Source organism: Pleurodeles waltl, chromosome 12, assembly GCF_031143425.1.
Source record: "Pleurodeles waltl isolate 20211129_DDA chromosome 12, aPleWal1.hap1.20221129, whole genome shotgun sequence".
Lineage (NCBI taxonomy): Eukaryota > Metazoa > Chordata > Amphibia > Caudata > Salamandridae > Pleurodeles > Pleurodeles waltl.
In genome coordinates, this window is record NC_090451.1 from 645,373,506 (window position 1) to 645,389,349 (window position 15,844).

Genomic DNA, 15,844 nt, shown 5'->3' on the forward strand with positions numbered 1-15,844 from the left:
GAAACAACCTTCGGAAGGAAAGCAGCCTTGGTCCTCAACACCACCTTATCCCCATAAAACGTTATATAAGGGGGTTTAACCGATAAGGCCTGCAACTCACTCACTCTCCTTGCAGATGTTATAGCTACCAGGAATACTGTTTTAATAACCAAATACCTTAAGGGGCAAGAATGCATAGGCTCAAAAGGGGACCCCATAAGGAAAGTCAGGACCAAGGACAAATCCCATTGAGGCATAACGAATGGTTTTGGAGGATATTGATTCAGAAGACCTTTCAAGAATCTGAGAACAATAGGGGATTTAAATAACGATGGTTGGTCTGGAAGACAAATGAAGGCTGACAAGGCCGACAAATAACCCTTAATGGTAGCTACTGCACAACCTTTCTGCGCTAGAGACAGTGCAAAAGACAAAACATGTGACAGATGAGCATGTAAGGGATCAATCTGTCTCTCTCCACACCACATAACAAATTTAGACCACCTATTAGCGTAGATAGATTTAGTGGAGTGTCGCCTGGCCGCTAAGATAACATCCACTACATCAGGCGGGAGAGAGAAGGAACTCAGGTTGCCCCGTTCAATCTCCAAGCATGTAGGTGCAGACTCTGGAGGTTGGGGTGTAAAACCTGCCCCTGCGACTGCGAGAGGAGGTCTGCCCTGAGAGGGAGACGGAGCGGAGGGCACAGTGAGAGTTGGAGAAGGTCGGAGTACCATACCCTCCTTGGCCAATCCGGAGCTATTAAGATGACTTGGGCCCGGTCTTGGCGAATTTTCCTCAACACTCGAGGAATCAAGGGTATGGGGGGAAACGCGTAAAGCAACTGGTCGCACCAGGTTATCTGAAACGCGTCCCCCAACGCTCCCTGCATCGGATACTGGAGGCTGCAGAATAACGGGCAATGCGCGTTCTCCCGAGTGGCAAACAGATCTATCCGAGGAAACCCCCACATCTGGAAGATTAAACAGACTTGATCTGGATGGAGACGCCACTCGTGGTCTGCCGAGAATTGGCGACTGAGACTGTCCGCACGTACATTCAAGACCCCGGCCAGATGATTTGCCACCAAGCAAATCTGATGGTCCTTTGCCCAGGACCATAGCCGAAGAGCTTCTCTGCAGAGAAGGTACGACCCTACTCCTCCCTGTTTGTTTATGTACCACATCGTGGTAGTATTGTCCGTCAGGACCTGTACCGACTGACCACGAAGGGATGGGAGGAAGGCCTTGAGAGCCAAACGTACAGCCCGTAACTCCAACAGATTGATATGAAACACCTGTTCCTCTGGAGACCAAAGCCCTTTGATCTCCAGATCCCCCAGATGAGCTCCCCATCCTAGGGTGGAGGCATCCGTTATTACCGTGGCCACTGGTGGCGACTGCGCGAACGGCTTCCCCTGTGAAAGATTGTTGCCCGCAATCCACCACTTCAATTCCACAGCAGCATCTCTGGAGATCTTGACAGTACCTTCTAAATCTCCCTTGTGTTGAGACCACTGCCTTCGGAGGCACCACTGAAGAGCCCTCATGTGCCAGCGAGCATGCGTGACCAACAGAATGCAGGAGGCGAACAGACCGAGCAGACGAAGGACCTTGAGGACTGGAACTACCGCTCCATTTCGAAACATTGGAACCAATTCCTAAATATCTTGAATCCGCTGAGGCGGAGGAAAGGCTCGACTCAATGTTGTATCCAGTACTGCCCCTATGAACAGGAGGCGCTGAGAGGGCTCCAGGTGAGATTTGGGCACGTTCACCGAAAAGCCCAGGTCGAACAACAACTGGGTTGTTGACTGCAGATGATGCGACACAAGCTCCGGGGACTTGGCTTTGATCAACCAGTCGTCCAAGTAAGGGAATACTGCTATCCCCCTCCTTCTGAGCTCCGCCGCAACCACTGACATCACCTTTGTGAAGACTCGAGGTGCTGAAGTAAGACCAAACGGGAGGACCGCAAACTGATAGTGCTGCGACCCTACCACAAACCGGAGATACTTCCTGTGCGACTTGAGTATCGGGATATGAAAGTAAGCATCCTGCAAGTCGACAGACACCATCCAATCTTCCTTGTTCAACGCCAAAAGCACCTGTGCTAGGGTCAGCATCTTGAACTTTTCCTGTTTGAGGAACCAATTCAAGATCCTCAGATCCAGGATTGGTCTCAACTGACCATCCTTTTTGGGAATCAGGAAGTATCTTGAGTAACAACCTCGACCCTTTTCCTGCTCTGGGACCAACTCTACCGCGCCCTTTGAAAGGAGGACTTGAACCTCCTGTTCTAGCAACAGGAGGTGTTCTTCTGAACAATAAGATGGGCGGGGCGGGATGAGGGGCGGGAACTCCCGAAAGGGAAGGGCGTAGCCTTTTCCCACAATGCCGAGAACCCAAGTGTCCGTTGTGATAGACTTCCACTTGTGGAGAAAACGCTGTAATCTTCCCCCTACAGGAGAGGAGTGAGTGGGAAACGGTGGAAGCCTAAGGCTGCTTCCCCTGCTGCACCCCTCCAGAGGACGAGGAAGAGGCAGAGTGCTGTTGAGAGGCTCCTCTGGTACGGACCCCACCCCTCCCCCTCCCTCTAAATGACCTATAGGGGAGGGAAGAGGCGGGTTGCTGGAACCTCCCCCGAAAGGAAGAGGAATAAGAGCCACGCCCAAATCCCCGAAACCTCCTGAAAATTCTAGAAGAGGCAGAGGAAGAAGGAGCTTGCAGTCCTAACGATTTGGCTGTGGCTCTGCTCTCCTTAAATCGTTCCAAGGCTGAATCTGCCTTGGCTCCAAACAGTCTGTCCCCATCAAACGGGAGGTCCAGCAGGGTCGACTGCACATCCGCAGAGAACCCTGAGTTTCGGAGCCAGGCCTGTCTTCTTGCCACCACAGCCGTGCCCATCGCCCTGGCCACCGAGTCGGTCGTGTCCAGCCCAGACTGGATAATCTGGGTCGCGGCAGCCTGGGCGTCCGAGACCACATCCAAAAGACCCTGGGGAAGCTCCGTGAATGAAGACGAAATATCATCCATCAGCGCATGGATGTACCTCCCCAGAATGCACGTGGCGTTGGTGGCCTTCAACGCCAAACTGCATGACGAAAATATTTTCTTGGACTGCGCATCCAGTTTCTTGGAGTCTCTGTCTCCAGGCACCGTCGGGAAGGAACCAGGCGCTGACTTTGAGGAACAGGAGGCTTGCACCACCAAGCTCTCCGGCGTAGGGTGTCTAGAGAGAAAGCCAGGGTCAGATGGTGCAGCTCGATACCTCCTGGCCACAGCCCTATGAACGGCCGAGGAAGACACCGGCTTCTTCCACACCTCCAACACCGGATCCAGCAAAGCCTCATTAAATGGCAAGAGAGGCTCAGCTGCAGCAGAGGCCGGATGCAATACCTCTGTCAGCAAATTCTACTTTGCCTCTGCCACCGGCAAAGGCAGGTCCAAAAAGCTCGCTGCCTTCCTCACCACAGCATGAAAGGAAGCAGCCTCCTCCGTATATTCCCCTGGAGATGAAAGGTCCCACTCAGGGGAAGTGTCCAGCCCACTGGCTGTATCCAGACCATGCAGTCCGTCTCCAGAGTCCTCAATCTCTCCCTCCTCTAGGACTCGCTGGTACTCTTGCTCTTCTAAAAGACGGAGAGCACGCCTCCTCGAATGAAGTCTCTCCTCGATACGCGGAGTCGACATGGCCTCCGCCGACGTCGAAGAACGGCGCCGATCTCCAGAAGCATCTGACGCCGCGTCCGGCGCCACAGGCAGCTTCGGCGCCGAGGCAGGAGCCGGAGGACGAGGTCTTGGAGCCGATGGACCAACCGGAGTCACAGGGCAAAATCCTGACTTCGACGGAGGGGCAACCTCCGGGGCCGAAACATCCGAAGCCACCGGAGCGGCCACCGACGCCGGCACCGGCGCCGAGCCCACATTCCCAAAAGGGAGAAAGGGCATAAAGGGTGCCGGCCGAAGAGGCGCAGGATCACCCAACGAAAAGGCCAAGGGCCCCGAAGGACCAGCCGGAGCAGCTCCTGGAGCCATCTGCTGAAAGATGGTATACATCGCATTAAGAAACGCGGTACTATCGGCTCCAGGAGTGGGAAAAGCCGGATACTGGGGTGCCTGGATCGAGGGCGACCCCGACGCCGGCCTCGACGTCTGCGACGCCGGAGAAAACACAAGAGGCTGCACCACCTCAATCACTGACGCCTGACCAGGTGAAGTCGGTGACGCCGGAGAGGGCAACGGCGTTGATGGATGCGGCGTGACCGTGGGGCTGACCTCCCAAGTCCTCCGACGCCGAGCCGAAGGTGACCTCGAACGAGACTCCTTGCTGGAGTGACGTCGTGAGTCTCTACGGCGCCGGGAGTCTCGATGACGCCGGTGAGACCTTGGCGAAGAAGACTTCTTATGATGTTTCTCCTTCTTCTTTGACTTTGCCATGAATAACTTGGCCTCGCGCTCTTTGAGGGCCTTCGGATTCATGTGTTGACATGAATCGCAAGTCGAGACGTCGTGGTCGGAGCTCAAACACCATAGACAGTCGGAGTGAGGATCTGTAACTGACATCTTGCCCCCACACTCTCGACAGGGCTTGAAACCCGACTTCCTCCGAGACATTGTTACCGCAGAGAAGACTACGCAGCAGACAATACACTGTAACCACGAAGGTAACAGTAACTCCCTCGAAGATAACCGTTTCGAATGCACGGAAAAAAGGGAACTGTCATCGGCACGTCGGCGAGGACTTCTTATTGCCTGTATGACGTCAGACGGCGTCGCGTGGGCTAGAGTGACGTCCTCGTCGACGTGCAGAGACTAGTAAGAAGATTTCCGTCAAATGCTGGCGCCATGGGAGTATTCATCAGGTGAGGAATCCACAGGTAGTTGTATCCATCAGAAAGCTCTGTTTTCTGTGATGTGTCCACGTTGTGTTTTGGGGCATATCCTGTCGCGGGCGCTAGGCCTACCCAAATAAGTGAGGTATCATTTTTATCGGGAGACTTGGGGGAACATAGAATAGCAAAACAAGTGTTATTGCCCCTTGTCTTTCTCTACATTTATTCCTTCCAAATATAGGGGTGTGTGTAAAAAAGACATCTATTTGAGAAATTCCATGTAATTCACGTGCTACTATGGTCACCCCGGAATTCAGAGATGTGCAAATAACCACTGCTCCTCAACACCTTATCTTGTGCCCTTTTTGGAAATGCAAAGGTTTTCTTGATAGCTATTTTTTACTCCTTATATTTCAGCAAATGAATTACTGTATACCCGGTATAGAATGAAAACGCACTGCAGGGTGCAGCTCATTTATTGGCTCTGGGTTCCTCGGGTTCTTGATGAACCTACAAACCCTATATATCCCCGCAACCAGAGGAGTCCAGCAGACGTAACGGTATATTGCTTTCGATAATCTGACATTGCAGGGAAAAGTTACAGAGTAAAAAGTAGAGAAAAATTGATGTTTTTTTCACCTCAATTTCAATATTTTTCTTTTTCAGCTGTTATTTTCTGTAGGAAACCCTTGTAGGATCTACACAAATGACCCCTTGCTGAATTCAGAATTTTGTCTACTTTTCAGAAATGTTTAGGTTTCTGGGATCCAGCATTGGTTTCATGACCATTCCTGTCACTGACTGGAAGGAGGCTGAAAGCACAAAAAATTGCACAAATGGGGTATGCCCCAGTAAAATGCCAAAATTGTGTTGAAAAATTGGGTTTTCGGATTCAAGTCTGCCTGTTCCTGAAAGCTGGGAAGCTGCTGAGTTTAGCACCGCAAACCCTTTGTTGATGCCATTTTCAGGGGAAAAACCACAAGCCTTCTTCTGCAGCCCCTTTTTCCAATTTTTTTGAAAAAACCGAAATTTTCACTGTATTTTGGCCAATTTCTTGGCCTCCTTCAGGGGAACCCACAAAGTCTGGGTACCTTTAGAATCCCTAGGATGTTGGAAAAAAAGGACGCAAATTTGGCTTGGTTAGCTTATGTGGACAAAAAGTTATGAGGGCCTAAGCGCGAACTGCCCCAAATAGGCAAAAAAAGGCCTGGCACAGGAGGGGGAAAAGGCCTGGCAGCGAAGTGGTTAAAAATAAATACAGACAAGGAACACATTGTTTACGGTCTATATTTTTCTGTAAAAATCAATAAGAATTGAAAAATGGGAGCCTTATTTTTAATGAATTCAACAAAACTACCAGCCCCAGAATTCAAGGAAAAAAATGGACTGGAGCTGCACATTACACACATGGACCTGCACAACACACACATGGACCTGGGAAACCTGGCAGGGCTGAAGAGGGTCACCGCAGAGTCCCTTTATGCAATTATATTATACATTTATTCCGCAGAGTCCCTTTATGCAATTATATTATATTATACATTTATTGTTAGTCTAATTAAAAGCCGTTGGAAAACGCCACACCTAAAAATAGGTGCAGAAGGAAATGGGGGTGCTTTTTTGGCTGGGCAGATGGACCTTCTGCAGTTCTTAAACGGACAGGACTCTCTTCACTCTCTTTGCATTAGAAGTCTTTCAAGCTACATTTTTTCCTTAATCTCAGCTACATTTTTCTTAACCTTTCCAGATTTCTTTTCCCTGCCTTTGGACCTCATAGGTTGAAATGTAGTTTTAAACCCGTTGGCTCTTTAAAGAAAAGAAACTCCACTTTTAATATCTTTAAGGCGCTGCCTTCATTTTATGGAGAAGTGGATTCTTCATACCCTGCGCTATATGAACATGATCCCTAAGGTACAGGGCTCTGTGTAAACGCAAACAGCACGATGCCATTCAAGCGTTTAGGATTCTAATGAAGATTCCTGCGAGACAGAACTAGAACTACAAAATGTAAGTAACCTCTTCTTATGTGATATGAAGAGAAGGTATTCATTTGGTATTCAATTTGAATCCAAAATATGCTGTATGCAAGATGCGGCCGCTGATCAGTAACTAGTAACCATGTTCCAGGTCAGGCTCCTTATCTGCTTTCACATATTTGTAAAACAGCTAACACGTGTTTCACTCCTTTGCTAAACAGCCTGTGGGTTTCTTAATGCTGAAAATAGTCGTAATACAAAGCAACTGGTAGTGGTGATAATGAACAAGTTTACATACATGAACACGTGTGCTTGAGGCACAGCAACCTTGAACACATTGTAAAATGTGTGAAAATAGTAGTCAGAATGTCACAGCAGTGAGGAATCCACACCTCTGCGATGCTTAGGTTGCGAGTGATGTCACAGAATGTCTGTATGTCACTGGGGGCTAACAAGATTTGGAGTGGAACCAGAGAATATTCTGCTTCTTGCTGGACTACTGCTAGTACAATTAAAGCACTATAATAACATTTTCTGTACCCATTAGTGCATAGGGCAACAGCTTTGTTAACCAACTCCTGAGTGTTCATCCATCTACTCCTTAAAACACACCTTTGCCTCCCAGGCAATCAATGATCACTGCTGTTGGTTTACTCACTCACCATAGGCCATCTGCTGGATGGAGATTGGAGATCTTCCATCTTCGCTAATGGTTGCCAAACCTTCATCTGCTTTCCTGGTGGGTGAATACACAAAAAACAACATGTTCATAAAGTACTTAAAAAAAGAGAAGGTGGTTGATGCTAGCGTTGCACATCCGAAACAACACACTTAACAGTCTTAAAGTAGCAAAGAGCAAATAGCGAATGGTGCAATCCTGGTTGAAAAACCCAACCACCACAGGTTTTATAGGTACACAAGACCACAGGTGGACCAAAACAAGGAACCATCTATGGCATGTGCTGTAGAAACAAGATGCAAAGGAAAAAAGCACAACCAGGGCACTCCAAAGTCAATAAAATGTCCATAAAAGTCCAGTTGTTGGAGAAAATGTATTATTTCGCAAGCAAGGCCTGATATAATGGTTCAAGAAGTGAATAAGTCCATAAATGAAACAACAGAAAACAGCCAACACGTGTTTCGTCCTATTGGACTTTTTCAAGGCTGAAAACAAAATAAGAAGGGATCTATTTACAAATAATATACAATCACAGACAGTGGGTGCAAAATACATAAAAAAATGTGGATTCAGTTACAGAGGAAAGAGGAATGCACACCCATAGCGCACATCCTTCAAAAAAGTATACATAAATAATTACTAAGAAATATTCATTAATAAATTATTAGTCAACATACACATTTCACTTAAAGGCTAAAGTGTTAAGGTATATAAAGACGATAGAAAAGAGCAGAGGCTGGTGGGAAGATATGCATAGAGTCACCGCATCTGGCAAACCCATGACCGGTGACTCTATGCATATCTTCCCACCAGCCTCTGCTCTTTTCTATCGTCTTTATATACCTTAACACTTTAGCCTTTAAGTGAAATGTGTATGTTGACTAATAATTTATTAATGAATATTTCTTAGTAATTATTTATGTATACTTTTTTGAAGGATGTGCGCTATGGGTGTGCATTCCTCTTTCCTCTGTGTAACTGAATCCACATTTTTTTATGTATTTTGCACCCACTGTCTGTGATTGTATATTATTTGTAAATAGATCCCTTCTTATTTTGTTTTCAGCCTTGAAAAAGTCCAATAGGACGAAACACGTGTTGGCTGTTTTCTGTTGTTTCATTTATGGACTTATTCACTTCTTGAACCATTATATCAGGCCTTGCTTGCGAAATAATACATTTTCTCCAACAACTGGACTTTTATGGACATTTTATTGACTTTGGAGTGCCCTGGTTTTGCTTTTTTCCTTTGCATCATGTTCATAAAGTAGTTTTTTTTTTTTTTTTTTTTTACTTTTGTGAGAAAGTAATCACGTTTTCAGATCTGTAGATATTAAACTGGTTATTGCCAAATAATTTAAAACACTCCATATTCCCCAAGACACAAAACAACAAATGACATGGGCACAATGACCAATGGTGGCTTAAAACTGCTTTAAGCCATCACTTTGTAAACAGCTACATCTATTTTTAGGCCATTCACAACCTTGATTCTTCTTTGAGCTTTGTATGTGTATGTTAAAATCCACTTCAAATAAGATTTTCTGTTTACGTGCTAATGTTTACTGGTGCCATCAATGCCTTTCAGTAGCTTTATTTCTATTTTACCTGGTACAGTTGGTGCACTTGCCTGCACAACTGCATTTCAAACAGGGCTACTCAGTCCAAAGTCTTCATGCCAAAGGCTGAGTGTGCTGAAAGCTCTTTAGAGTGCTTTTCGAGTAAAGGAGTTTTGTTCTCGGACACTGCAAAAGTTCCCAACTCATGTGCGGGAAATTCTGGTCAAATGTGACAGTAGCTCTGTACCTCACTGTGCAATCCACCAGTTTTCGATCCACGAGTTGAACTACACAGGGAAATCACAGTAATCACATTTCTGAGAAGTTCCTCTCATTGGCAGACTAAAGACAGGCCAGCCTGCAGATGCAGAAAGCACAGCAGCCCACCAGTAGAGGTAAAATTAATGTAGCAGCTTCCGCCACATGGCAATTGTCCCCAGTGTTTCCATTTCCAGTAGTTGCCATTTAATCTGTGGCCTCTGTCACCATCTTCTCATCCTCCCCTTTGCAGCCGAGAACCTGCCTGTGTTATGTGCAAAAAGCACCCTAAGATCAACATGAGTGCAATTTATTATTACTAATTCCAAATTGTGTATTCTACTGTGGAGGCTACATCCCATCCTCAAGAGACTATTTGCTCCACTGCCTCAAGTGCCTTTGCTGTGCGTTATTTCTGGTTATGGCAGCCAGAGGTAAAACTAATGTTATGTAAGAGGCCAATGAGGAGCAGCTAACCAGCTACATACTTGATGAAAGTTACAGGGTTGTCGGTAATGGTAATCTCTGCTACAAAGGGAAGCTCGAGGAAACGTTTGAAGACATTACACTGCCCACTTGAAACCTGGGTCATCTGGCAAGGAAGCTGGCCTGAAAAAGATGAAGCAGTTTAAAAAAACTTTAAGGATAGGGCAGTCTACTCTCTAAAGAGAGATGCACATCTGATAGCACTCCAAATGTGGATGTGTTCAAGAAACGCAAGGAAGCCTTTCTGGCCAGAACTTAGAAGCACTCAGATGAGCATGAGCAAGAACTAGAATGCAGCAATGGGTCACAATGTAAATCAGTCTCATCAGAAGAAAATGATGTTTCTTCTGCTGAGTGCCGAGGCTGAACAATTTGAAAGTAATGACTTGTATCTCATCCTTTTGATCAGTGAGTTGGCATTATTGACAGCTGCCAGCGGGAATATTAAGATGTAAAGAGAGCTTGATTCTGACAGCCAGAGGATCCCAGCAAACCTGCAGGTCTAAGTCTAAAACTGGTATTGCAGGACATGTTCAATTCTCCCCATCCTAGAATATCACACTAGATAACCCTTCAACACTAAAGTGGCAGTATATCTATATTCTGGAGGGCTACACAAATCAACGGATAAAGAGATCTGGAACTGCCTCTGGGTGATGTGTATCTTGCATAGTGTGAACAAACAGTGACAGCTACACCTGATGTCACCCACCAATATTGACAACCTAGTCTCATGTGAAGAGGGACTAGCAGTGGATTGCCTTTTGCTTGGAAACCCATTTACGAAAACGCTTTGGAAAGTTTGCTAATATTATCATGGTCCTGGGTAAAGCACATGCCTGTGAAGATGATAGACAAGCCCCTCTTGCAAGAGTCAGCCACGGAAGATGGTGAAATGCTAGCCTTTTTCTTCACTGATGCTCTAAACGGTACTGCAGAAAGCATAACAGATGGGCATCACTTTGAGTCTTTTTGCTCCATCCAGCACCAGAGCTACCACAGAGTCAACAACATCTGTAAGCCTAATCTCTTTGCCTCTTCTAATACTGGGAGAAGAGTTCTGGAATTCATATACAAATTTGGATATACTTAACACTGATTACAAATAAATTATGAAGTAGACAGGTTGGTCAGCTAAATGCACTTTTAAATGGTTTTATTCCAAGCCAATATCTAGTATGGCACCTTGGCGATAAGCTATGCACGAGAATACCCTTACTTTTCAGTCTCAATAGAATGTAAAATTTTCTAGACTTCACATCTGAAAGGGTTCATCATATTAAAGGCATATTGTCAAGGACAAACACTCCCAATTCACTATTGGTGCTTTAAATTTCCAATTATTATTTATAAGGATTTTCCTTTGTGGTAGGAAATATTTTCTTGTTTATGGTAATTAAGCTATGTTTTGTATTTCAGGTGTAAACTCCTGATGCACTCAGAATTTCTTCTTTTATATGCTTAACAAAAGTAACAATATAGCTTAAAGTCAGGTTTTTTTCCTTTGGCTACTTAGTGCAAATAAAGAGGTAGGCAGAGCAGCTATTGGTCCTGGTGGACCTGTGATTTTATGCCTAGGCAATAATGGAGATGTGTAGCTTACCTTTTGAACTGTTGTCATCTTGTTCGTGTTCAATTTAAGCTTCCAGATTGTCAGAAAAGAAAGTTTAAAGCATAATGCACAAAAGTGACCTTAATAGAACTGAAGTCTTTCAAACATTTAAGCTAAGAAATTTGACATTTCATTAAAGGGCCCGCACATAGTAAAAAGTGAGGCATAAAACGTAACACAAAAGCAGTAACTATTTCCAAGTCACCGTAGCTCTTATGAATGTGCAGCTACTGTAATGGCTAAGGGGGCTGCACCCATACAAAACACACCTACAAACGCTGGAACCAAGATTACATAACATGGCACCTACACAGTAAATACCCTTGAACGATCATCTGAAATATGCAGACGATTCCTCGTTTGCAAGGTTGTTTAACCTTTGAGCAGGCAATTACAGCTTAAACTGTTTTACAAGTAAGCCACTAAGGTTGATTTGGTTTAATTAAGTAACATTTTGCAGGCATAAGCTTAGAAACAAAAGGTGTACGAGCCTGCGGTTACTGCAAGCTGGAGTATCGGGCATTTTTCGATTAGAATGGAGATCTTAGGGAGAATGAGTGTACACTAGAAGAGACAAGGTACAGTCTCAACAAAATAAAACGCAACAACACCTTGTTATCAGTCAGTCAGTGTTACAGTGTATGGAAACCAACAGGGCATCACTTGTTTTAACGCAATGCTTCCACTGCTACATTTTGGGAAATGGCAACGCAAGGCCTTGCTCTTACAGGTACACTGCAATACAAAAGGTAGGGATTACCCAGCTTGAGAAAACAGATGTTTCCCAGAGTGCGATAAAGTGAAAGAGAAAGGGATTTAATGACAAAATGAATATTATCTGGAACCATATGTTTATTAAATTATCATCCATTATAGTTCTACTTTTCTTACATTGAGCTCAAGATGAAACGCTACTGAAGGGAAGGAAATTGGGATCGGAATGAAATGGATCCAACATAAGTTATTTGGTCAAAATTCATAACTCGATAATTGGTGGTCAAATATGTGGAACAAAGTGCTAGTTCTGCACATGGTAAATCTAACACACTCAAAATCTTATGTAACATTTAGTGTTTCTATTCAAGTGGATACGCAAATGACACCTGTGACACACTATACGTGGAACCCATTATCGATGGCTCTTGAAATATACCTTTACAATGACGTGACAATAAAGTGAACCCGTTATTGGAGCAAGCTGAATGAAGGCATTGTCTGTCTATCCAGGATCTTAAAGGGCAAAAATATTAGCAATATTATATATCACTACCAGAACAGAGAGAGCATTCACTAGAAAACACGGATATGAAACACCAGATGCAAAAGGCAAAAAATGCATTTAATATCGTGTTACTCTGAAAAACCACCACCAATACCAGAATAGGCACAAGGGTGGATCTTAAAGAATGCTTCAAATTACTTAAGTGTATAGGCGATCAAACAATTTGAGCAGTGGAACTCCTACAATCTTCTGTATGGTAACTGTCAAACAAAGATGTGGTGATAGTGACTGCAATAGGAGTATATTTGTATTTAGACTCTTGGCATGAACAGCCAAAATCGCATGCTGGTAGTAGCTCTTGATCAGTAAAAATCACATGCCAATAGTGGTTATGGTGTTGGCTACGCAACCAGGACACAAGTTGTAATCCCTGCTTTTTAATGGACTACACTGAGTGATCATGAACAATTTTTCACCTCCACATGCCTCACCTCGATTTGCCCAAATTCAGAATGATTAGAGCCACAAACTGAAAGTAGGCAGTATAGGAAAACTAGATATTTACATATACATCCTGCTGACTTCGGTTTTTGGAATCCACCACTTTTAACAGGTGCTATGAACTTAGCAGTTGTTTTTCTTACTTCAGCAGTCTGTAATAACCGTATCGAAATATCTCCTGTAGAATAACTGACAGGGCTGCCCCGAAGATCAGCAATCCGTACTGGAGGTTGGCATCCTCTCGGTTGCTGATCTGGACACACACAAACCAGATCAGGGAAGACAGCAGCACTGACACGAGCCAGAAAAACGACCTTTCAGAAAGAATAGAAGAAATCTGCATTAATACTTGCTATTCAGATAAATCCGGTTCATTAGTTACAAAGACAAAAGGCTTTCTCAGTTACCCATTATTCACAGTTAACCAGCTCCAAACATACCTAACCTCTCCCGAACAAACGCACAATTGTTTGTTCACAAGCTGCATGTTTGATCATTCATATGTTTTTTTATTCCAATGCATTTCAAGACAGCCAAGCATCTCCTGGTAGAACATTTACAAACATGATATAATATTGAGTTACATATATATATTTTGTACTGCATTAGAAAAAAGAAGAAAAATGCTTGTTTGCTAAAACTGAAAAGCATTAACAAAAAATTTAAAACAGGCGGTATGAACAATACATGTCACCACCTATGGGCACATGTGTGATAATTCTTCTGTGGTCCCATCATGACGACGTATACATGCATATGTCATCAGGAACAGGCATGTCGTGATACGTTGGCATGTTGCTTTTAAGTTACTCCACCTTGACACATCTATGCAATCTATCAATATATATTTCTCTGGGGGAAAACAAACAAAAAAAAAACTTGCAGGGATTTTACAGTTAAAAAATAGAATAAAAAAACACCGAAATTCACTTAAAAAAAACAAAGATTACATGGATGGTTTAGTTAGGCTCACGTTTCAAACGTACAAAACCATAGAAATTCAGCCGTTAGCTTTATTTCAAGTAACTGTAACTTGCACTACTCCATGCACAGTTATCAATTTTACTGCAAATGTTACAATGACATTATAAATGGTGTTATAAAAGATGTCATGAATGCTGTAATATCTGGGATAAATAGCAGTGCATGGCGAGGGCACACGTTATAGTTATTTAAAAAAATAACTATACCAACTGAAATTCTATGGTTTTGTACATTTGAAATTTGAGTTTTCCACAAAAGGTCTCCGGTCTAATGTCAAGTTTGCTCCAGAGACAGAAGACAAGCCTTTCGGGGCTCTTCCTACATTTATTTTGCACCTAATCTATCCAGGGCACCCTCAAAAGCCAGCTCACTGTGTTTGGACATAGTCTACAAACAGAAGGCCCCATTCTGGGGAAGCCTTGTGAGCTACACACAGTATCTTAAACTTGACTCACTGCTGTAATCCAAGTAAATTAAGGGGTAGGGTAGCATGAGAAATGGGGATGTACTTTGAAGTTCAAGCACGTTTGCTCTCCCTGGTTCTGCTTTCTTTGAAAATGTTGGATATGTTATTTGGTAGGCCTGCAGTGACGATAGTGAAGTTGTCCACTCTTGTTAGGACCATGGCTCTAGCCAAAATGCTGGGATAGCTGGTCTGTAAAAGAAGGAGACGTTTCCTCAGCATAAACACATTGTGTTATGGCCTCCCGCAGGGCCTCCAGAAAGGGGACAGCAGAGAAAGCAGATGTATGCAAGCACCAGATGTGTGACGTGGCAGTACAAACCTCTGGAGCAGACATAACAGCCTAACTTTGTATGCACTTTATATATGTGCGACTAGAAGTAGTAGCCCCTAACTGCAGTGTGTTGTGTGTGCCACACATGCTCCAGGTCCCAATGTGTCAACCAGTCCCTAAAGCCTTCGGCTGATTTATGGGCGAGCTCCCCAGGCATCGGCGGGATAGAGTGGTCTACAGTGGTGTCCAGCACACTACCGGAGTCTCCCCCAAGAAGAAAGGCATCCCCAGACAACCACACATATTAGGTCAAGAGCGATTCAAAGAAGGATGCATAATCCTGATTTGGTGCATATGTATTGTATTGTATTGTAATCGTATTTATATAGCGCTTACTACCCCTGACGAGGCGTCAAAGCGCTTTTCGATGAGTAGCACGCTACTCCGGTACCCAACAAGAATTAGTGATGGATTAGTATAATTTAATAATGAGTACAGTTTTAGTATTATTATGAGTTAATTTGAGTTGCGGATATGAGAGTTTGTTAGTTAGATTGACTGGAGTAATGGAGGGGTGGAGGAGGAAAGAAATCCAGAAGTGTTAATTGGGAGTTTATCCTTCATTTACTCAATCCAAAGGCTTGGGATGAATAAAAGGGGGGCGGAGGGGAAAGAGGATGTGGAAGGGTTAGGGAGAGCATAGTAGCAGGGTGAGATGAATGCAGGAGAATTTAGTAGGGTTGTGTGGGAGGTCACAGAGGTAGAGTGAGGTTTGGTGAGTTAGATGTGGAGGTGGAGGGAAGAGCTTAGGCAGAGATATTTAGGAGATGAAAGTGGTCGAAGGGATTTGGGATGAGTCAGAGTGAGAATGGAGGATAGTTTGATAGAGACATGACATAAGAGTGATGAGTAGATAAGTGTGATAAAAAGAGAGCAGAAATTCATAGATATCTAGTATAACAACCCAAAAAAACCAGGAGCCATGCAATGATCCACAAACATGCCAGGCACAGAAAC

The 15,844-nt window shown here is 44.3% G+C and overlaps 1 protein-coding gene across 1 annotated transcript in view; it reads right to left on the reverse strand.

Annotated features, from left to right (window-relative positions):
• Positions 1–15,844, reverse strand: part of APH1A (aph-1 homolog A, gamma-secretase subunit) — a 78,434-nt gene that overhangs the window by 40,874 nt on the left and 21,716 nt on the right. Inside the window, exons 2-3 of the mRNA XM_069218220.1 lie at positions 13,250–13,420; positions 7,452–7,525 (exon numbers count right to left, since the gene is read on the reverse strand). Of these exons, the coding sequence (XP_069074321.1) occupies positions 7,452–7,525; positions 13,250–13,420 (245 nt within the window). The remainder of the gene's footprint in view (positions 1–7,451; positions 7,526–13,249; positions 13,421–15,844) is intronic.